Below are 24,585 nucleotides of genomic sequence, written 5' to 3' on the forward strand. Positions count from 1 at the left end.
CTTCTCCTCCTCCTCCTCCCCCTCCTCCTCCCTCTCCTCCTCCTCCTCCTCCCCCTCCTCCTCCTCTCCTCCCCCTCCCTCTCCTCCTCCTCCTCCTCCTCTCCCCCCTCCTCCTCCTCCCCCTCCTCCTCCTCCCCCTCCTCCTCCTCCTCCTCCCCCCTCCTCCTCCCCCTCCCTCTCCTCCTCCTCCTCCTCCTCTCCCCCTCCCTCTTCCTCCCCTCCTCCTCCTCCCCCCCTCATCCTCCTCCCCCTCCTCCTCCCCCTCCCCCCCTCCTCCCCTCCCCCCCTCCTCCACCCCCCCCCCCCCCCCCCTCCTCCTCTGCAGGATGTTGCGATGGCTGGTGTGTGGTCGTTGGGCCCAGTGTGGATGTGGAAAGCTCTGCTGCTCTTTGTGGCCATCGCTTTCGCTGGCCAGCTGCTGGGAGTCATCTTCAACAAGAAGTAGGAGCTTTTCTCCAAACACACAATATGTCTTCATTTCCCACAGACACTGGATTTTATGACTTCTGTTTGCACTTCATGACAACGTGTTGAAACAACGGGCCATTTATGGCCACGAAGTCAAAAAGTCCAAGCAACAATCACCATCAAAACCCAAATATGTGATTTTATAACCTGATGTGTTCACAGACTGACTCCAACCAACAGACAGGAGTTCACCTCTACTGCACATAAACACCATCCTATCACTGGTCAGACACCACCCACTACCCTCCACCAGTGGGTGGAGGGTAGTGGGTGGTGTCCTGACCAGTGTAGTGGTGTCCTGACCAGGTAGTGGGTGGAGGATAGTGACCCTCCACCCACCACCCACCACCCACCACCCACCACCCACTGCCCACCACCCACTACCCACCACCCACCACCCACCACCCACTACCTCACCCACTACCCACCACCCACTACCCACCACCATCCACCCACTACCCACCACCCACTACCCACCACCCACCACCCACCACCCACTACCCACCACCCACTACCCACCACCCACCACCCACCACCCACCACCCACCACCCACCACCCACTACCCTCCACCCACTACCCACCACCCACCACCCACCACCCACCACCCACCACCCACCACCCACGACCCTCCACCCACTACCCACCACCCACCACCCACCACCCACCACCCACTACCCTCCACCCCACCACCCACTACCCACCACCCACCACCCACTACCCACCACCCACTACCCTCCACCCACTACCCACCACCCACCACCCTCCACCCACCACCCACTACCCACTACCCACCACCCACCACCCACTACCCACTACCCACCACTCACCACCCACTACCCACTACCACCACCCACTACCCTCCACCCACTACCACCACCCACTACCCACTACCCACTACCCACCACCCACTACCCACCACCCACCACCCACTACCCTCCACCCACTACCCACCACCCACTACCACCACCACTACCCACCACCCACCACCCACACCCTCCACCCACTACCCCCCACTACCCCACTACCCACTACCACACCCACTAACCCACTACCCACTACCCACTACCCACTACCCACTACCCACTCCACACCCACCCACTACCCACTACCCACTACCCACTACCCACTACCCTCCACCCACTATCCACTACCCACTACCCACTACCCACTACCCACCACCCACTACCCACTACCCACTACCCACCATCCACTACCCACTACCCACTACCCACTACCCACTACCCACCACCCACTACCCACTACCCACTACCCACTACCCACTACCCTCACCCACTACCCACTACCCACTACCCACTACCCACCACCCACTACCCACTACCCACTACCCACTACCCACTACCCACTACCCACCACCCACTACCACCACCCACTACCCACTACCCACTTCAGGATCTTTAACGTGTTCTCTAATGGTCTTCAAGCCTTTTTTTGATTCTTTCTCTCTCGAGGCAGTACGATTCAATTCTGAGTTAAAGCTTGCAACTGCTCCTCTGAAGCCCCGGTTCCACCGCACAAAAAGTGCCGTGATGGAGCGGTAAGGTCCGGTACGGTCCGGTATGGTCCGGTATGGTTCAGGTTTCCACGGCAAGAATTGTTGATGGTACCGAAACAACTGAATGGTCTGGCTTTGAGGAGCCGTCTGCTGATTGGTCAGAGATTTAAGACAAGCCCTCGACATTTTAATATGTCGACTGTATGGATCCTCTGTTGTTATCATATTCAGCTTTGCACTGGTTGGTTTTTGTTTGGGGGGGGGGGGGGGGTACCCCAGGACTCTGGAGCAGGCTCTATGGCTGTGACCGAACCAGGATCGGAGCTCGGAGGCGGTTGAAGACATCAGTCGTCCAGCAGGGAGCTCCAGCGCTCTACCGCGACGTAATGCAAGGCAATGTCATGCGACGTGACGTGATGCGAAACAGCGTTATGCGACATGACGTGATGCGACGTGACGCCATGCGATGGGATGTGATGCGACGTGACGCGATGCGACACGATGTGATGCGACGTGACGTGATGCAACGTGACGCGACGTGATGCAACGTGACATAATGCAACGTGACGTGATGCAACATGACATGATGAGACATGATGTGATGTGACACGACACGACGTGATGCAACGTAATGTCATGCGACGTGACGTGATGTGACGTGATGCGACGTGACACCATGCAACGTGACGCCATGCAATGTGACGTGATGCGACGTGATGCAACGTGACGCGACGTGATGCAACGTGACACGACGTGATGCAACGTGACGCGACGTGATGCAACGTGACGTGATGCAACGTGACGCGACGTGATGCAACGTGACGTGATGCAACGTGACGCGATGTGATGCAACGTGACACGACGTGATGCAACGTGACGTGATGCAACGTGACGCGATGCGATGCAACGTGACGTGATGCAACGTGACGTGATGCAACGCGACACGACGTGATGCAACGTGACGTGATGCAACGTGACGCGACGTGATGCAACGTGACACGACGTGATGCAACGTGACGCGACGTGATGCAACGTGACACGACGTGATGCAACGTGACGCGACGTGATGCAACGTGACGTGATGCAACGTGACACGACGTGATGCAACGTGACGTGATGCAACGTGACGCGACGTGATGCAACGTGACACGACGTGATGCAACGTGACGCGACGTGATGCAACGTGACGTGATGCAACGTGACGTGACGTGATGCAACGTGACGCGATGTGATGCAACGTGACGTAATGTGATGCAACGTGACGCGACGTGATGCAACGTGACACGACGTGATGCAACGTGACGCGACGTGATGCAACGTGACGTGATGCAACGTGACACGACGTGATGCAACGTGACGTGACGTGATGCAACGTGACGCGATGTGATGCAACGTGACGTAATGTGATGCAACGTGACGCGACGTGATGCAACGTGACACGACGTGATGCAACGTGACGCGACGTGATGCAACGTGACGTGATGCAACGTGACGCGACGTGATGCAACGTGACGTGATGCAACGTGACGCGATGTGATGCAACGTGACACGACGTGATGCAACGTGACGTGATGCAACGTGACGCGATGCGATGCAACGTGACGTGATGCAACGTGACGTGATGCAACGCGACACGACGTGATGCAACGTGACGCGACGTGATGCAACGTGACACGACGTGATGCAACGTGACGCGACGTGATGCAACGTGACGTGATGCAACGTGACACGACGTGATGCAACGTGACGTGATGCAACGTGACGCGACGTGATGCAACGTGACACGACGTGATGCAACGTGACGCGACGTGATGCAACGTGACGTGATGCAACGTGACGTGACGTGATGCAACGTGACGCGATGTGATGCAACGTGACGTAATGTGATGCAACGTGACACGACGTGATGCAACATGACACGACGTGATGCAACGTGACGCGACGTGATGCAACGTGACGTGATGCAACGTGACGCGATGTGATGCAACGTGACGCGACGTGATGCAACGTGACGTGATGCAACGTGACGTGATGTGACGTAATGCGACACGACGTGATGTGACGTGATGCGACGCGACACCATGCAACGTGATGTGATGCGACGCGACGTGATGCAACGTGACATGATGCGACATGACGTGATGTGACACGACGTGATGCAACGTAATGTCATGCGACGTGACGCGACGTGGCGTGATGCGACGTGACGCCATGCAACGTGACGCCATGCAATGTGATGTGATGCGACGTGACGCGACGTGATGCAACGTGACATAGCGCAACGTGACGTGATGCGACACGACGTGATGCGACGCGACACCATGCAATGTGACATAGTGCAACATGACGTGATGCGATGCAACGTGATGCGACGCAACGTGATGCAGCGTAACAATCGGACTCGGACCTGTCCACACGGTGTGCCGGAGCGGTGGACGCTGGAGCTGCTCCGAGCCCTGATGTAGGTCCTCGCATCTCGACTGCTCTCTTGGCCTCAACGCGGAAGTTGCAGACGGGCACCGACCGGCTTCCTGCCGCTTCGTGCTGCCGCTTCGTGCTGCCGCTTCGTGCTGCCGCATTAGGAGGAACCTGAGAGAGTGTCTCACGACACTCTCTCAGGACCAACACGGAAGTGGCAGCTGCAGCACTGTGGCTGCAAAAAAAGTGAACTAAACAACTAGTGCAAAGCGAGGATGTAAACGACAACAACAACAACAACAACAGAGGATCATAAGGTCCAGACCTGCCGCCAGGCGGAGGTTACTGTTGTAACGTCACATATCTGAGGAGTTCTAAGCCCCGCCTACTTTTTAACCTCCTTCCAGCAGTGAAAACGCACTAGATTTAGCTCCGGTTAGCTTTACTTTGCTGCTCGGTAACGCTCCGCTCCTTCCCTGCTCCTGCGGCGGACATGAGGCATAACAGTGCCGATACTAAAACACAACACATATTCTGTCCACTCAGCCTCGGCTGAAGATGTTTAACTGCTGTCACATGTTGGATTTCTGTGTGAATATCCAGAAGAAACATGCTCCCACAGTGTTACAGGTACCAAAGATGTCCTCAGTTTGTATCATGGGGAACACATGTAGGGTCAGCTGATGGGAAGATGGAGGGACAAAAGTAGAAAACAAATATTTGTCTACCTGGATGAGGTCTGGGAAGATACTGCAGTTCCTTAAGCACAATGAGCTCATAGATCTGCTTCCCTTCATTTTGTGAAGCTTTAAAGGCTTCAGGAACTGTCTGGAAGATGTTGATTGTAATGCTAAATGCTAACCTCCAGAGTGTGCTTAGTATTGGTTAAATATGTGGAATGCGTCCAGGTGTCATCAGGTATCACCATTGTGACGAACACTGAAGCGTATGACATTGAGCCTGTAAGCTTTGGGGTTTGTACTTCAGGATAACAGTGCTCTTTCTCTCTCTGGACCTAGTTTCAGACAGGCAGCAGCAGATCCAGTCCTTTCACAGGACTTTTGGCTGAGCTCAATGACAAGCATTGTTAAACTGTGAACAAACATCTTTCTGTGGACTGAAGTCCAAACATTACAGACGTAGAATGACGTTTTCCTGCTACTCTGCAGGCACAGATTCAGAGGGGTGAGGCCAGAATGTAGTTCATAGTTAATACATCTGTGACAACGTGCCTGCCTTGGCTGAGGACGGCTGCCCGCAGTGACTGGATATTGAAAAGTGTTATTACTTAGAAGAACCTGCTTTCTTTGTGTGATTGAACAAATCTTTCCATCATTACCTCAGCATGACTGTTTGTGCTCTGCAAATTTGATAAAATTCTTCCCACTGTATTTCCTTCCCGTCCTTCCCATGTTCCAATCAGTGTTTGAGAAACGTATGTTACCTTCATAGCAAAACTGGTCTGGCCCAGCTCCGGCCCACATGATGCACTGAAGCTCAGCCCACATTCCACAAACAATGACTGACCTTTGGTGGCCCACACACGGGCCAGCACTGGGCCAGCACTGTGCCAGCAGTGGGCCAACAGTGGGCCAAAGGTGGGCCAGCAGTGGGTCGGCACTGGGTTGGCATTGGGTCGGCATTAGGTCGGCATTGGGTCGGCATTGGGTCGCCACGAGGCCAGCAGTGGGCCAGCACTAGGCCAGCAGTGGGCCTGCATTGGGCCAGCAGTGGGCCTATACTGGTCCAGCAGTGGGCCTGCATTGGGCCAGCAGTGGGCCTGCATTGGGCCAGCAGTGGGCCTATACTGGTCCAGCAGTGGGCCTGCATTGGGCCAGCAGTGGGCCAGCAGTGGGCCTGCACTAGGCCAGCAGTGGGCCTGCATTGGGCCAGCAGTGGGCCTGCATTGGGCCAGCAGTGGGCCTGCATTGGGCCAGCAGTGGGCCTATACTGGTCCAGCAGTGGGCCTGCATTGGGCCAGCAGTGGGCCAGCAGTGGGCCTGCACTAGGCCAGCAGTGGGCCTGCATTGGGCTAGCAGTGGGCCTGCATTGGGCCAGCAGTGGGCCTACATGGGCCAGCAGTGGGCCTATACTGGTCCAGCAGTGGGCCTGCATTGGGCCAGCAGTGGGCCTGCACTGGGCCAGCAGTGGGTCAGCAGTGGGCCAGCAGTGGGCCAGCAGTGGGCCAGCAGTGGGCCAGCAGTGGGCCAGCAGTGGGCCTGCACTAGGCCAGCAGTGGGCAAAACAGTAAGTTTAACTGTTCAAGTACTTGACAGATTAAAAAAAAAATGCATATTGATGGAAAATAAACATTTATGTTGTGTACATTCGTATACACAACTTCAGTGATCCGGTCATCAACCAAAATTGATTTGATGAGGAGTTTTTCCTTTCCGCTTATGCTTGCTCATGTGGATTTGTTGGGTTTCTCGATAACAGTGGAATGAAATTAATTTGTTGTATTAAATAAAGTTGAATGAACTTGAATTGAATTTTAATAACTTCCGCGAGGAGGACCGACAACGCAACCCAGTGTGTCACTTATTCTTTAATCATGTGCAACATGTATCCTTGCTACTGCGAGAGTCCTAAAAGCCCTTAGCATGTAGCATGTAGCATGTAGCATGTAGCATGTAGCACGGCTCAGAGTTACGTGCTGCACTTGGTTGAGCCTGAGGTACCTGCACTACTCTGCCTCTGATTAGCTTGTACTCGCTGCATTGTGTAATCTGATTGGTTAAGATCTATGTTTACGTGCAGCATGAGGGCTGGCGAGACAACTAAAGCCAGAGGAAGGCGGTGATGACAACGATGAAGTGACGACAACCTCTAAATTATACCAGAGTGTTTGACGATGAGCAAATATCATCGATGGATTTTCACCCAATAGAGTCGTATTACATGCCACTGTTTCTAAACAACTGTATTTCTGGGCTGATTTTAAAGAAAGCCAAAATGTACCCACTTCTCCAGGATCAGTACGCCACTGACCATTGGTTTACGATTATTAACTAAACTGTGAGATAGTCTGTGCACTTTCTAAAGCCCTCAGCGGAACGATGACCGTCTCGTGATGATAAGCAGGCTGCTGAGCAGGAAGGTTTTAACAAAGGGCTTTATTGTGATGCTACAGTTTTGTATTGATCCACAGTAACTGTATTTGTGAACTTACATGATGTTACATTGTCTTTGGAGCCAAAAGATGTTCGTCACACGAGGTCTGTCATTCCTACAAGAGTTGAACTGTGGAAGGTCGTCCTGCTGACGACAACAGACCCTTCCGGACGGCGGGCCTCGTTTCACACATTCATGTGTTTGCATGTGTTGGGATTGTTCACGGCAGCCTGGAGCTGCTGGAATGTTGATGGACGCTGTCCTCCCTCAGTGTGTGGTCACTGAGGTCCGTCAGCAGCAGAAAGCTTTCAGGAAACTCAACAGCAAATATTTATCCACTTGAATTGTTAGAAGTTATGTTGGTAACTTGCATCATTGTATAATTACTTTTCTGGATTGTAATTGAAAATATGTGTAAAGCCATTTTAAAGTGACAAAACTGACAAATATTTACTGTATACACCAATTACACTGGGAGGATTTGAACAACTCTGCAAGATTAATAAAAATAAATGTTTTGGCTTTGAGCTGTTCTGAAGCTAAAGTTACTTTTCCTAAAGTCATGCTGAAAGTGGAGGCAGTGGTAGACGCATGCAGAAAGGCTTCTTTGTCTTATTATCAAACAACAATACAACACACACACACACACACACACACACACACACACACACACACACACACACACACACACACACACACACACACACACACACACACAGGCCTCAGGGGTCTCAGGGACCTCCGGGGTCTCAAGGGCCTCCGGGGTCTCCGGGGCCTCTGGGGTCTCCGGGGTCTCCGGGGTCTCAGGGGTCTCAGGGACCTCCGGGGCCTCTGGGGTCTCCGGGGTCTCCGGGGTCTCCGGGGTCTCAGGGGTCTCAGGGGCCTCAGGGGTCTCCGGGGCCTCTGGGGTCTCTGGGGTCTCAGGGGTCTCAGGGACCTCCGGGGTCTCCCGGGCCTCCGGGGTCTCAGGGGCCTCCGGGGTCTCCGGGGCCTCCGGGGTCTCAGGGACCTCCGGGGCCTCCGGGGTCTCAGGGGCCTCCGGGGTCTCAGGGTCATCTCTCAGCCTGTCAGGAGCGTTTCAATGGCCCTCCTCACAGATCTCTATGATCTCTGACTCATCTATTCATCACACCACAGCATGCACATCTGTCCTACAGTAATTTTATTCATTCCAGAAATCTACTGAAAAATGATATTGACTGTTTTAACGATTAAGTTGATTCGACTGCAGCCAAAAAGAGTGAGCACAAACTTTTCCATATTTCTTCCTTCAAGACAGCAGAGCTGTCGCATTGAAACCCGGATCCTGAAGTCACTGGACAGTCGGAGCACGTGTCCACACCATAACAGCAGTGAACGCCATCACATTTAAAACACGTCTCTGAAGAACTTTTCTCAGCTTTGCACACTTCCTGCTAAGTGGGGACCTTGGATTTGGCACTATGTGCGTCAGACTGCTAAAGTAGGGCCCACTTCAAATATATTACTGTGGCAACCAGGTAACTATGTACATTCAAAGTAAAGTAAAGGTTTTTAAATAGAACTAGTTATATAATTGTACTGCATCACTTTGCTACAATAGACTTTATGCCCAAACTAGATCCTGCAGGCTTCAAGGAGAGAACACATCTTTTACATGGACAGGCCTTTAAACTAATTGTGTCAGATACACCAGTGTTTTTAAACCTTTTTCTAAAAATCATTTGCTCTCACAGTGACAGTGTGTTGCACAGTAATCATGTATAAATACTCTTCACCACTAGAGGGCAGCACAGAACTTTGCCGGTGAAATGTAAAGTGACAGACGTCAGTGTGGTTCATCTCCACCTCCTGCTACCATCTTGTATCAAAGTACTGTGTCAGTGACAGTGATGGAGAAGTTTTTGAAAACCAGGATCTCAGCTCTTCATCCATCAGGTCCAGGTTTCACACTGAGGGAGGCACTATTAAAAAAAGTCCTTGCTTTCTGGATTTACTGGATTCCTGTTGATAAAACTTTGATGAGAAAGACTTTATATTGTTAATAGAGGCTACAGAGTTTCACATTTTAACATGTTCAGGTGGAGGTGTGCCTCCAGATTCTTCCAAAGAAAAAAGTGTGTCTTGGCTCAAAAAAGGTTGAAAAACACTGATCTACACTATATTGTTAAAAGCATTTGCTCCACTGCCTTCACACAAAGATGAACTTTGGTGACATCCCATTATTCAACCTTTGGATTGAATACGCTGGTCCACCCTCTGCAGCTGGAACAGCTTGGACTGTTCTACGAAGACTTTGCACAAAGATGTGGGAGTGTTTCAGGGAGACTGAGGTCAGACTGATGTGGGAGCAGGAGGCCTTGACTCCGCGCTCATCCCGCCCCTCCATTGGGTCTGGATGAACAGTCAGACGGGATCGTCCAGGCCTCGTCAGGAGCTTCTGGTGTGCGGTCACACTGGAACAGGAAGGCTTCCTCTCCAAACTGTTCACACGTAGTTGACAACATGAACTTGTCCCTGATGTCTTGGTATGCGGAGGCTTTTCCAGCTTCTTTCACTGGAACTAAAGGACTGAGCCCAGATCAGCTGCTTTAAAGCACAGGTCTGCAAACTTCATGGCTAAAAGACGTGGTTTCACCACATTCCACCAAATAACATAAATCTGGCGCCACAAAACATGTTAAACCTTTTAAAAGAAGAGAAAACAACTCAGAAAGGGGAAACTGTTGTTTTGCTTTATGTAGAAAAAACATCTGAGATTGTGTTCATGAAGTGTCATCACCCTCGTTTAATGATAATGATACAGTTTAGCTGATTTGACCTGTGTTTTTTGTATTTATTAATTTATTTGTTTATTCATTTCTCAATTTGTGGTGCATTTAAAAGTTTTAGTGTCATTCGTTGATTTAACGGCTCTCGCTGTGAGAATGGAGCCGAGCTGCTCATTTCTTTATGAGCACCGGTTGCTGATGCAGCTTGTCCCCTCTCTGTCCCCCCAGCAACGTCCAGCCGGCCCCTCACTCCATCTTCTTGTCCCCTGAGGCCCAGGGGCCCTCGTTGGGCTCCTGTCAGCCGCACACCCACATCATGTTCCTGAAGACCCACAAGACGGCCAGCAGCACGGTGCTCAACATGCTGTACCGCTTCGGGGAGGAGCGGCGGCTCCGCTTCGCCCTGCCGCTGGGCTACCAGCTGGGCTACCCGCTGCCCTTCAACGCCCACCGGGTCAAAGGCTACCGGGGGCCCCGAGCCGTGGAGTTCCACATCATGGGCAATCACATGAGGTTCAACAAGCCCGAGGTGAGCGACCCACACAGACGAGGGGTTCATGTCTCGTGTCTGAAATATGTGACTTGTTGTTTGGAGGTGGAGCCATCATGTAGCATCCATCATGTAGCATCCATCATGTAGCATCCATTCTGTAACATCCATCCTGTAGTATCCATCTAGTAGCATCCATCATGTAGCATCCATCCTGTAGCATCCATCTAGTAGTATCCATCTAGTAGCATCCATCATGTAGCATCCATCATGTAGCATCCATCCTGTAGCATCCATCTAGTAGTATCCATCTAGTAGCATCCATCATGTAACATCCATCCTGTAGTATCCATCATTTAGCATCCATCATGTAGCATCCATCCTGTAGCATCCATCTAGTAGTATCCATCTAGTAGCATCCATCATGTAGCATCCATCCTGTAGCATCCACCTAGTAGTATCCATCTAGTAGCATCCATCATGTAGCATCCATTCTGTAACATCCATCCTGTAGCATCCACCTAGTAGCATCCATCTAGTAGCATCCATCCTGTAGCATCCATCCTGTAGCATCCATCATGTAGCATCCATCTAGTAGTATCCATCATGTAGCGTCCATCATGTAACATCCATCTAGTAGTATCCATCATGTAGCGTCCATCATGTAGCATCCATCATGTAGCATCCATGATGTAACATCCATCATGTAGCATCCACCCTGTAGCATCCATCATGTAGCATCCATCCTGTAGCATCCATCATGTAGCATCCATCTAGTAGTATCCATCATGTAGCATCCATCCTGTAGCATCCATCATGTAGCATCCATCTAGTAGTATCCATCATGTAGCATCCATCCTGTAGCATCCATCATGTAGCATCCATCTAGTAGTATCCATCATGTAGCGTCCATCATGTAGCATCCATCATGTAACATCCATCCTGTAACATCCATCCTGTAGCATCCATCATGTAACATCCATCCTGTAACATCCATCATGTAGCATCCACCCTGTAGCATCCATCATGTAGCATCCATCCTGTAGCATCCATCATGTAGCATCCATCTAGTAGTATCCATCATGTAGCATCCATCCTGTAGCATCCATCATGTAGCATCCATCTAGTAGTATCCATCATGTAGCGTCCATCATGTAGCATCCATCATGTAACATCCATCCTGTAACATCCATTCTGTAGCATCCATCCTGTAACATCCATCCTGTAGCATCCATCCTGTAACATCCATCCTGTAACATCCATCCTGTAGCATCCATCATGTAGCATCCATCCTGCAGCATCCATCCTGTAACATCCATCATGTAACATCCATCATGTAACATCCATCCTGTAACATCCATCCTATAACATCCATCATGTAACATCCATCATGTAGCATCCATCTGGTAAGAAAGACTGAACAGTGAGCATCTTTCCTCAGTCGCTGATGACGAGTGCCTGTAAACACATAAATAAATAAAATGAGCAACATAATGTCAGGAAAAATTAAAAAAAATGAAAGACTAAAGAAAGGAGGGACAGAAACAGAACTAATCAAACATCTGAAATGTCAGCATTTCAGTGAGCATGCTGGCGGTGGACACCAGCAGTCTCCTTTACCTGCTCTGTTGACGTCCAGCTGGAGTGTCTGGGTTGTGTGAAGCAGCTGTGGAAGCCAGTTAGGTTACTTTCTGTTTCTAACGAATCAGTGGTTTGAGGAGTTTGATCATAAAGAAGAGCTGTCATCAGAACAGAAACATAAACTACCAGTCATCAGCTGAAGAATAAAGTCTGGCCTGGAGAAGGGAGCAGCACGTCTCCACGTCTCCACGTCTCCACGTCTCCACGTCTCCACGTCTCCACGTCTCCACGTCTCCACACACTGGTGCTGTTAAATGACTGATTGAACTGGGAGGAATATTTAACAGTATTTTACAAACACTATAAATCAGCGGTCCCCAGCCCCCGGGGGGGCCGCGGCCCGGTACCGGTCCCTGGATCAATTGGTACCGGGCCACCCAAGAAATAATTAATTATTTCCGTTGTATTTATTATCTGAGTCTGAACAATCTTTTATTTTGAAAAATGGCCGGATTCTCTGGGTTACATCTCGTCATTTGAGCGCCAAACATTGAACCCACAAGCTAGCAAAATGAGCAAAAAACAGACGTGTTTGGAAAGTTTCTTTTGGAAGGGGAAAGGGTGAAGGGACAGAAGAAGAGCCCACAACTTCCAAGAAAAAGAACGTTTTTAACAGACGGTACCAGGAGTTCTACTTGAAGTATGTATTGATGGCGACAGGTGATTCCCACAGACCAAGTCCGCTAACGGCTAACGGCTAACGGCTCTAACGAGGCAATGAAGCCTTCAATAATATAAACAATCTACGAACCCCCCACCCCCCCTCCCCCCCCCCCCCGGTCCGCAGTACAATTGTCAAGCGTTGCCCGGTCCGCGGTGATAGAAAGGTTGGGACCGCTGCTCTAGATGACGGCAGGAAGCTGTGGTCAGTCCTTGGTGAACACGCAGCAGTGTGGTGTCTGTGTGTGTGTTGCAGGTGGAGAAGGTGATGCCTGCAGACTCCTTCTACTTCTCCATCGTCAGGGACCCGGTGGCGCTGGCAGAGTCCTCCTTTGCGTATTATAAAGAGGTGGCCCCGGCCTTCCGGAAAGCTAAGGGTCTGGGGGACTTCGCCGAGGACCCCCGCAAATACTACGACCCTCGTCTCCGCAACAACCACTACGCCCGCAACCTGCTGTGGTTCGACTTCGGCATGGACCACAATGCTAACTTCTCGCTGGCGCTGGCTCAGCGGGGCGAGGCCACGATACGTCAGACCTTCGGGCTCATCTTGATATCCGAGTACTTTGACGAGTCCATGATCCTGCTGAGACACGCCCTCTGCTGGCCACTGGACGCAGTGGTGTCCTTCAGCCTGAACGCACGGCAGCAGAAGCCCAGCGGCCTCGGGGGTCTGGGGGCCAGCTGGGTGGACAAAGCGGCCGCCGTGGCGGGAGTGGCTGCCAGGAGTGGACATCTACAAGCCAAGATGGCCCCTAACCTGTCCCTCACAGCGGACCAGCGGGAACGGCTGCGGCAGTGGAACGGCTTGGACTGGTACCTCTACAAAGCCTTCAACCGGACCTTCTGGAAGGAGGTCGAGAGGTTCGGTCATGTCCGGATGGAGCAGGAAGTAGCTCTTCTCAGGCTGCGGCGAGAACAGCTGGCCCGGGCCTGTCTCAGGGACGGGGGGAAGCCAGTGGAGGCGCACCGGATCCGAGACAAAACCATCAGACCCTTTCAGAGCGGATTAGTGAAAATCCTTGGCTACGAACTCCAAGCAGGGCTGGACAACGCCACCAGGACGGCCTGTCTGAGGATGATCAGGCCCGAAATCCAATACAAAGATGTGTTGGATAGTAAACAGTTCCCAAGGGCTCCGGCCGTCCCGGCACCGCCGGGCCCGCAGGGCCAGGGACTGATGGTGGCAGCAGGTGGCTCCTTTCTGAGACACGATCCATCCAGGACAGGAGACAAAATGGTGGGCAATGCTGGGGGGAGGACAGCGGAGCAGCTGGACAGAGACTGGGACGGAAGCCGTCTGATGAAAAGCAACCACACTTTGATACGAGTGCAAGAAAAAGGGCGGCTGAGGTAGTTTGAGGTGGTCTTCGTCCCCCAGGGACGCCACAGGACAAAACTGAGCCAGTTTAGTTTACATGCGAGGAAACAAAAAGCTCCCCTTTGCACTTCCACCTCTCGCCTGTTTTCCTTGATACTTGTGCTTTTACTTGTTGTGTTTCAAAGATGCTTTCATGTCTGCAGTAACACACATGGCTGGTTGGTCCTGTTGGTCCTGCAGACAGAGGAACACTCTGAGGCCCATTGACCCCACACCCCCATGTCAACCAGTAGAACTAGAGATTTATCTGTTCATGTCCATCACAACAATACTTTTTTTTTTAAAACAGCAGAGTGAAACATTTTAAAACTCCATTTTCTATATCCAAACAGGAAAAACAACTTCTCTGAATTTCCTAGTCTTGTTCATGAGTGCCACGGTTCTGGTCTGTAGGGTTTGTGTAGGTGTGAGTCGACGAAGAAGAACAATGGGGCGTCGGGCTATTTAATAACAAATGAACACGATCTACCATTTACAACACCATCATCTCCATTCCTCCGTCCAGACAGCGACTGGGCCGACACCCTGAAGGACGGAGAAACGGGGCTGACAGCGTCACACATGTGGTTAAAGTACAGTAGCACAGCGCCAGCTGGTGGCCTGGCAGAAGAACTACTGCAGTTTAAATATGTGTATCAAAATTAAACATGAACCTTTTCTCAAATCAAAATATTTTAAGAAAACAACACCATTCCCATCAGATTGTTTTTCGTGTAAACCGACCTTGATGTGGCGACGCGGACGTGTTTTGGGACAAAACACACAATCACATTTCCATATGAATCGTGGTTTATGTGCAAACGTGTTTGTTCATGCATATGGTTCCTGTTTGTGTGTCACGTGCTCGTGTTCCCTCAAGCCACCAGGCTGAGCTCCTACTTTCCTGAAAATGGTCACTTGTGGAAAAGGTATTACCAGAATTCTCAAAAACATGTTTTTTTTTTACAGTTAATGTAAAAGTTAAAAAACTTAGTAAAAGTAAAAGTTGCATTTTTAAACTCCTTATGGATCAAACCACAAATGCTGGCTGGAAATGTCTCATATCCACGCTGCATGTACAGAACTTTATTTATCATCAGTTTTGCCAGTTTTTACTGGAGGATTCCCTTTAAGTTATTTTAGATCTTAAAACCACATCTAATACCACATACAAGACTGACAACTAGTTAATTTTCAGCTGAATACAAACCAGTCCCTGTCACACATGCAGTCTTTATTCAGCCATTCAGTGAACAATCTGTTTCTTACTTTAAAACATGAGGATTCTAATATTGGACACATTCTGCTCCACCACTCCTGAAGGCTTTGTGAGTCGCTGTTGGCTGCTGTGGTTGATGTGTCTCCTGACTGTCTCCTGGCTGTCTCCTGACTGTCTCCTGACTGTCTCCTGACTGTCTCCTGGGTGTGTCTCCTGACTGTCTCCTGGCTGTCTCCTGACTGTCTCCTGACTGTCTCCTGGGTGTCTCCTGACTGTGTCTCCTGACTGTCTCCTGGCTGTCTCCTGACTGTCTCCTGACTGTGTCTCCTGACTGTCTCCTGGCTGTCTCCTGACTGTGTCTCCTGACTGTCTCCTGACTGTCTCCTGGGTGTGTCTCCTGACTGTCTCCTGGCTGTCTCCTGACTGTCTCCTGACTGTCTCCTGGGTGTCTCCTGACTGTGTCTCCTGACTGTCTCCTGACTGTCTCCTGACTGTGTCTCCTGACTGTCTCCTGGCTGTCTCCTGACTGTCTCCTGACTGTCTCCTGGGTGTCTCCTGGCTGTGTCTCCTGGCTGTCTCCTGGCTGTCTCCTGGCTGTGTCTCCTGGCTGTCTCCTGGCTGTCTCCTGGGTGTGTCTCCTGACTGTCTCCTGACTGTCTCCTGGCTGTCTCCTGGCTGTGTCTCCTGGCTGTCTCCTGGCTGTCTCCTGGGTGTGTCTCCTGACTGTCTCGTGGGTGTCTCCTGGGTGTGTCTCCTGTCTGTCTCCTGGGTGTCTCCGGGGTGTGTCTCCTGACTGTCTCCGGGGTGTGTCTCCTGACTGTCTCCTGACTGTCTCCTGGGTGTGTCTCCTGACTGTCTCCTGACTGTCTCCTGGGTGTGTCTCCTGACTGTCTCCTGGCTGTCTCCTGACTGTCTCCGGGGTGTGTCTCCTGACTGTCTCCTGACTGTCTCCTGGGTGTCTCCGGGGTGTGTCTCCTGACTGTCTCCTGGGTGTGTCTCCTGACTGTCTCCGGGGTGTGTCTCCTGACTGTCTCCGGGGTGTGTCTCCTGACTGTCTCCTGACTGTCTCCTGGGTGTGTCTCCTGACTGTCTCCTGACTGTCTCCTGGGTGTGTCTCCTGACTGTCTCCTGGCTGTCTCCTGACTGTCTCCGGGGTGTGTCTCCTGACTGTCTCCTGACTGTCTCCTGGGTGTCTCCGGGGTGTGTCTCCTGACTGTCTCCTGGGTGTGTCTCCTGACTGTCTCCGGGGTGTGTCTCCTGACTGTCTCCGGGGTGTGTCTCCTGACTGTCTCCGGGGTGTGTCTCCTGACTGTCTCCGGGGTGTGTCTCCTGAGCTCTACTGAGTTCTACTCACCTGAAGCTGACGGTACGAGAGGAGGACGGACCCTCTGAGGCTCAGCTGGCTGATGGAGACACTGTCGTCCACGTCCTCACTCTGCTTCTGTTGGACAGACGTGAGGGAAAGTTTTACACAGTGACGCCCTGAAGTCTCACATCTGAGCCGCAGCTTTCAGACCAAAGCGCCAACGATGACTCAGCAGTGTGTTTGTAAACTAAATCATTATTTTACACACTGAATTTCTATTTTTCGATCCTGCCGGGGAACGTTGGCGCTCTGGGGAGCTGCTGGGGGGATTGAACCGACAACCTCCCCATCCCAAGCCTGGCTCTGCAGCACTTGGTCTTATTTTGAAAAGGGTGCCTCAAAGTTGAAAGGAGAAGGAACACAAATGGATGACAATACAATACATCTGAAGTCACGTGGCTCTGGTTTGGTATCTTGATTTAAAAAGCTCTGCAGTCCTTTATTTCCACTGTACTTCGATACAGTGGAGGATCTGATCTGCTGCTTCTCACCCACGTCCTGCCTGTCTTCCTGTCAGGACAGTGCAGAGTGTGTCTGTGTCCATCTCTAGTGTCCAGTTGTGATTGAACAGTTGTGTGTGGAGGACTCCAGAACAGTCCTGCACAGTGGAAACACTCAGGGGATTCAGACAACCGTCAGCAGGCTGTGGTGAGCCGTCTTTCCCGTGAAGACGTCTCATGCTGTCTTCATGTTTGAGACAAACATTTCTATGGAAGACAAGTCCCACAAACGGCCCTCAAGTTTTTAACCGAGCTGAGAACTGTGAGCTACAAAACAGCAGTTTCTGTTTTGAGTTGGTTTTAAGTCATTTAAAGTTTTATCAATACTACTTTCTTTGTTCTTTTCCAATAGCAAGGCTGCTGCAGAGACACAACCACAATGACAGAATTCATCCATCCATTCTCTTTCCTGCTTTTCGTCCGTATGGGGGAGTAGTCGTGGCAGCACAGACAGCAAAACAAAGGATCTTTGAAATAAGATGAAAGCAGCTGAAAGACAGACGGAGGTTGGAAGAGACGGGTGTTCTTCACTCACTCATTAACACTTTTCTTTAAAGTCCCTGTTGTGGTGATTTGTACTGAGTTATTGACAGACTCGCCTTTCAATTCAAATGACAGTTTCCTCTATCATGGATAATCCTGCACTGCAAATTATTTGACTCTTGCCAAGACTTAAAATCGTATTTTTAGACACGATAGATAATTTGAATTGTTTCTAATGTTATTTGATTATTTTTAGTATTCGATTTTACAGTATAGTTTTAAATCTAGATTGAAAAATCTTATTTCAAAATTCTTTAAGTAAAGTTTACTTGCTACATGGACAGATAATTTCACTCGTTTGAAGTTTTTTTTCAACTCAGATTTAGTGTTTATATCTTATATCTGGGCTCCCCTTTTGCAGTGTGATGTTTTTTTTTATGTTGGATTTGCTTTGTCTTTCAATTGTAATGATTGATCGTGTCAGCACAGGACATCTGTGTTTAAACCAGGATGATTTCACTCAAGAGCTTTCCACTTTGAAACCACTTGTATTACAACTATTAGTGTGTGAGTGTTTATATGAGTGGTTTGGCAGCAGCTCTGCAGCAGGACTGGTTAGAAGGCAACGGCCGTGTGGCCACCGTGTTTCCAAAGAGTTTCCACGCTTCCAGAGGAAAAGATCTAAACATCACTGTCAGTATTTCATGCTGTAATTATGACAAATGTCATGCACACATAAAATAGAATTACTAACTAAAATATCTCTGAGGTTAATGGTTTTCAGTTGGGGGCTGTGATATAGTTCCATTAGCATGCATTAAAGCAGGTCTGCAGCTGTGCAGCCACATGCGGCTCTATAGTCCTTCTGTAGAGGCTCCATCAATCAGCCAGAAGCTGATATCAATATGAACAATTCCCTGTTATACGTGTTAAATTTCAATTTTTGGTGACTGTAAAGGAACCACATCTCAAGTCTTCAAGCTGTGTTCTCTTCATTCTAAAGGTTAAATGTGTTTGCAGGGATTCAGATCAATCTTATTTGGTCCAAAGTGGTAAAAACAGCTGTTTTGACAGAAAGGTTGCAGACCTTTGTGTTAAACTCTCACTTGCACTAAAACAGTCCCTGCTGCCAGACGATGAGTGAAATGTGCTTCCTACATGAAGTGGTCCTCGTGGTTCTTCCTCTCCTCTGGAGAAACATGGTCAGACGTTGTCACTGGTACGGTACTGTGACTTACTCTCTGCAGCCCGTTTTCACACATGAACATGTACATAGTGTAAAAGAGGTGGAAGGAGGGTGTTGTCATGGCAGATCTCTGGGTTCAAAGGTCACGATAAGCAGAATTTATGTTTCGTCTGAACTCTGTTCCACAGGCAGTATTAAAGCAGTTCATTCAGTGTATGCGGGCTTCGAACTTACTTGAAACTGTATTCTGTTGAAACTTGATGTAGATCACGCTCTTTCTGTGCATCTGTTGAGGTTTTTTTTTCTTCTTGTACTGAATAAAAGCATCCTTTCTTTAACTGCACCAACTGCCTGCTTACAGCACCGCCGCTCACTTTAACATGGGACACTCCAGGTCGTGGTGGAGTCTCACCAGAGGCCCGTCGGCCTCCTGGAGGACCAGCAGGTCAGAGGAACAGTGTGTCTGTAGAACACTGAGGGTGGAGAAGGTGGAGAAGGTGGGGGGGAGCCCTCACTGATGCACAGTATATCACAGTTAACCCCAACATGCTCAACAGGCATATTGCAAAAGATTCACTGAACTGCCATAAATTATGTTTCCAAGCACTTTATTCATGATTAATTCATTTAAATCAATTAATAAATCAGAAATAATTTTGGCATTATTACATAATTTAGCGTTTTAATTGATAGCCAGTCTTATGTGGCCACAGTGCAGAAGGACAAAGGGACAAAGATCAAGGAAAAAAATGACCAAAACAACAAAGTCAACAACTGCTCTGATTGTGAGATACTGGAGGAAAACTACGGTGAAGAAAAAGATTGTTTATCCAATTACTGATGCGACTTGAAACTCAAATCTCCCATTCTAGTCACAGTTCTAGTAATGATCACAAGTGGCAGTACTCAGTCAGGATTCTTACTTTCAAGGCCACATTGGTCACATGCAGTTTGTTATGAAGCAGTGAAATCTCACCTTTACCTGGTTTGCATCAAACAGCCCCGATTTAGAACTATACATTTTACTAACTGAAGTCATTCAGTTAAATTCATGATGAATGGAAAGAAAGCATAGCTTTTACATTTGAAACAGTTGATTAGGTTTTACATCATGGATTTAAAGTATATAGGCACACACACACACACACACACACACACACACACACACACACACACACACACACACACACACACACACACACACACACACACACACACACACACACACACACACACACACACACAGTATATGTGGCAGTGCCATAAAATAATTTTGAATGTCAGTTCATCACAATGAATATTGTTCAAATAACATCTGTGGAAAAAGTAAATGAGTTTATTGGCCTAAGTACTTGGTAATGGATGGTGAGTACTCAAAGTACTCATACACCACTTATTTTGAAAAAAATAAGGTATGGGTGCATCCCCATATATATAGATATATATATATTTCAAGTAGAATCATGCATATGTTTTATATATGTATATATAACTCTACGTAGGTTATCTATGATGGGTGGTGTTTGTATTTTTTATATATATATAACATACGCATGATTCTACTCGAACTAGATCTATGATTCTAGGTAGTGTATCTATGATGGGTGGTGTTTGTTTTATTTATATATATATAACATACGCATGATTCTACTTGAACTAGATATATGATTCTAGGTAGTGTATCTATGATGGGTGGTGTTTGTATTTTTTATATATATATAACATACGCATGGTTCTATTTGAACTAGATCTATGATTCTAGGTAGTGTATCTATGATGGGTGGTGTTTGTTTACAGGAAGCTGCGTGTTCCGGTTTGAATGTTCCGGTTCTAGGTGTTCGAGCAGTTCCGTCAGGAGAACCGTTCCGTCGGTAGAACGGTTCCGTCGGTAGAACGGTTCGGGGCGGTGTTCCGGTGCCGCTCCATGGGGCCTCCGGGGCCCGGGTCCCTGGTGCAGGTGCTCTCTCCCCGGGCTGGGTGATGGAGCCCCACATGGAGTCCTCCATGTACTTCCCTGCCGCTCCGATACTCCGCCTGTCGGACGCGGCTCAGTACGCGACTCTTCCCCGGAGGAAGCACGTGTACCTCGGGGAGACCGTGCAGGTCCTGCTGGTGCTGCGGTCCCGGGGCGCGGACAGCGCGGCCCCCCCTCCCTGGAAGGGCCCGGCGGGCTCCCTGTCGGCTCTGGCCAGCGTCTGCGGGGCCGGGAGCCGGCGGCGGGGCTCCGGCCAGGACCCGCCGGGCTTCGGAAGCGGCAGCGGTGAAGACAGCGGGGAGGAGCCCGGAGCCCGGGAGCCGAGCTTCAGAGCATGCAGCCCGCTGCTCAACACGCACTGCCCCGCTGGAGGGGCCCCGCTCCAGCCCGGGGAGGTGAGGCTTTACCCCCACACACACACACACACCAGGGAGGCTCCGGTCCACGTTCTTCACTTCCTACCCTGATACCTGGATGTCGATACCAGCCGATACTGCTATTATTATCCAGAACTGTTTCCTTTAATAACATTGTTGTCATTAAAGTTGCTTTTATATGAGGCAGTAATAAACTGGTCTCTACAGTAACGTATGAAATGTAGGAATGTTTGCATGTTTTCTCTCTACAGACAACTTGAGGTCAGTATAATGAAGGATATTACATTAGAAATACTACGATCACGGTTTACACGAATGCTGAGAAAGTGAGAATCTAACCAGGATATTCTGAGTGTTCGTTCCAGAATAAGGTTGTTCTGCTCTCAGCCTGACAGGATGGCTCTACAGCAGAGAGAGAACGCAGCGACTCTGGATAACAACATGAACACACAGCTTTCATGACACACACTGATTAAAGACGTCTGATTCCGGTTGGCAATAGACGCCTTTACCAAATTGACCAATGGTGCTGAAGCCCAACCTGTCGTCAGGGTGGCCCTACCCTGAAGACAAGTGTCAAACCACGGCAGTTGGACACTCTGCATGAGACACGTTCAGGTCCAGCGCTGCGCATTGCGTATAGCTAACTTTACTGTATTCACTAAATAAATGGTAAAACGTATCTCGGCGTCTTGAGACCCTTTTTACTCAACCAAGATTAAACCCTAGCCCTAACCCTAACCCATCAGATCAAAGAACCGGGTGGAATCAGCGGGTTCCAACAGTTTGGTGTCGTGACCTCGGGACCCTACTACTTCAGTAAAGGAAGTAGTACATGGAGTTTAGCGTGGAGTAATACGCAGCTTCACGGAGGTGTGAATCGCCTGCTTCCACGGAGGAACGAGCCACTATAGAAGGGTTTGGAGCCACTCCAGTGTTGGAGCCATTATAGAAGGACTGTAGAGCCAGATGTGGCTGCAGACCTCTGGTCTCGATACTCTGTGAGAGGAAGTAAACTCTACTTGTTCCCTGAGCTAATGAGAAACCTCACCACGGTCTCAGCTTCATGAGCTTCATGTTTTCACTGGTGCGTTCTGGAACCTCTCTGCTGATGAAGCCTGGGCAGGTGGTGTTCTGTTTGGAACCTCTGATGAAGCCTGGGCAGGTGGTGTTCTGTTTGGAACCTCCCTACTGATGAAGCCTGGGCAGGTGGTGTTCTGTTTGGAACCTCTCTACTGATGAAGCCTGGGCAGGTGGTGTTCTGTTTGGAACCTCTGATGAAGCCTGGGCAGGTGGTGTTCTGTTTGGAACCTCTGATGAAGCCTGGGCAGGTGGTGTTCTGTTTGGAACCTCTGATGAAGCCTTGGCAGGTGGTGTTCTGTTTGAAACCTCTCTACTGATGAAGCCTGGGCAGGTGGTGTTCTGTTTGGAACCTCCCTACTGATGAAGCCTGGGCAGGTGGTGTTCTGTTTGGAACCTTTGATGAACCCTGGGCAGGTGGTGTTCTGTTTGGAACCTCTGATGAAGCCTGGGCAGGTGGTGTTCTGTTTGGAACCTCTGATGAAGCCTGGGCAGGTGGTGTTCTGTTTGGAACCTCTGATGAAGCCTGGGCAGGTGGTGTTCTGTTTGGAACCTCTGATGAAGCCTGGGCAGGTGGTGTTCTGTTTGGAACCTTTGATGAAGCCTGGGCAGGTGGTGTTCTGTTTGGAACCTCTCTGCTGCAGACTTGACAGTTGAGTCCTGAGGGCTTTTAAACTGGTTCCAGAGACACAAAGTGAAGACAGACAGAAGAGACGTCTTCTCACACAACCGGACACAGTGTTTTATAACAGTACAGTATTTAACTCCACTCTCCCGTTCAGAGAGCTTCTTCTAACCACTTTAGATTGGTCATTTAACAGGATTAAAAAGCATTGTTAGAAAAATTGATTTCATCAACTTGGAAAAAATACCCTCAAGTGCTGAAAACAATCCTCCAGGAGTCACTGGTACCTATTAGCTTTTTTTATCCAGCATATAATGTACACTGAGAAATGGAGTTGGACTGTTTCATGCTCACATCTCTGATTTGAGACCTTTCTTCAGTTTTGATTTAAATTCAGTGTATTTCAACTTACATCTGCTCAGTCTGGATGGCTCTGAGTTCCCCCGTTTCGGCTCTACAGCCCCCCTGTAGTGACTCTACTGCCCCTCTGTAGTGACTCTACTGCCCCTCTGTAGTGACTCTACTGCCCTTCTGTAGTGACTCTACTGTCCTGTAGTGACTCTACTGCCCCTCTGTAGTGACTACTGCCTCCTGTAGTGACTCTACTGCCCCCCTGTAGTGACTCTACTGCCCCTCTGTAGTGACTCTACTGTCCCTCTGTAGTGACTCTACTGCCCCTCTGTAGTGACTCTACTGTCCTGTAGTGACTCTACTGCCCCCCTGTAGTGACTCTACTGCCCCCCTGTAGTGACTCTACTGCCCCTCTGTACTGACTCTACTGTCCTGTAGTGACTCGACTGCCCCTCTGTAGTGCCTCTACTGCCCCCTGTAGTGACTCTACTGCCCCTCTGTAGTGACTCTACTGTCCCCTGTAGTGACTCTACTGCCCCTCTGTAGCGACTCTACTGCCCCTCTGTAGTGACTCTACTGTCCCCTGTAGTGACTCTACTGCCCCTCTGTAGTGACTCTACTGTCCCTCTGTAGTGACTCTACTGCCCCTCTGTAGTGACTCTACTGTCCTGTAGTGACTCTACTGCCCCTCTGTAGTGACTCTACTGCCCCCCTGTAGTGACTCTACTGCCCCCCTGTAGTGACTCTACTGCCCCTCTGTAGTGACTCTACTGCCCCCCTGTAGTGCCTCTACTGCCCCTCTGTAGTGACTCTACTGCCCCTCTGTAGTGACTCTACTGTCCTGTAGTGACTCTACTGCCCCTCTGTAGTGACTCTACTGTCCCCTGTAGTGACTCTACTGCCCCTCTGTAGTGACTCTACTGCCCCCCTGTAGTGACTCTATTGCCCCCCTGTAGTGACTCTACTGTCCTGTAGTGACTCTACTGCCCGTCTGTAGTGACTCCACTG

General features: G+C 49.9%; 2 protein-coding genes across 3 annotated transcripts in view; both read left to right on the forward strand.

Moving 5' to 3' along the window:
• The first annotated feature begins 328 nt into the window (after positions 1 to 328).
• On the forward strand, positions 329 to 15,466 carry gal3st4 (galactose-3-O-sulfotransferase 4). Its single transcript, XM_080521352.1, has 3 exons — positions 329 to 441; positions 10,493 to 10,793; positions 13,312 to 15,466. The coding sequence occupies exons 1-3, from the start codon at positions 335 to 337 to the stop codon at positions 14,410 to 14,412; spliced, it is 1,509 nt and encodes a 502-aa protein (XP_080377478.1). The 5' UTR covers positions 329 to 334; the 3' UTR covers positions 14,413 to 15,466.
• A 5,596-nt stretch (positions 15,467 to 21,062) lies between these two features.
• LOC308147960 (trafficking protein particle complex subunit 14-like) overlaps positions 21,063 to 24,585 on the forward strand; it is a 41,862-nt gene continuing 38,339 nt past the window's right edge. For both annotated transcript variants that reach the window (XM_080521353.1, XM_080521354.1), the window contains exon 1: positions 21,063 to 21,539. In XM_080521353.1, the coding sequence (XP_080377479.1) occupies positions 21,150 to 21,539 (390 nt within the window). In that variant the 5' untranslated portion in view covers positions 21,063 to 21,149. The remainder of the gene's footprint in view (positions 21,540 to 24,585) is intronic.

Source organism: Blennius ocellaris, assembly GCF_963422515.1.
Source record: "Blennius ocellaris genome assembly, contig: SCAFFOLD_93, whole genome shotgun sequence".
Classification (NCBI taxonomy): domain Eukaryota; kingdom Metazoa; phylum Chordata; class Actinopteri; order Blenniiformes; family Blenniidae; genus Blennius; species Blennius ocellaris.

Coding starts and splice junctions, on each gene's coding strand:
- gal3st4 (XM_080521352.1), top strand. CDS start 335: ATGGCTGGTGTGTGGTCGTTGGGCCCAGTGTGGATGTGGAAAGCTCTG. Junction 442..10,492: donor GGAGTCATCTTCAACAAGAA/GTAGGAGCTTTT, acceptor CTGTCCCCCCAG/CAACGTCCAGCCGGCCCCTC. Junction 10,794..13,311: donor TGAGGTTCAACAAGCCCGAG/GTGAGCGACCCA, acceptor TGTGTGTTGCAG/GTGGAGAAGGTGATGCCTGC.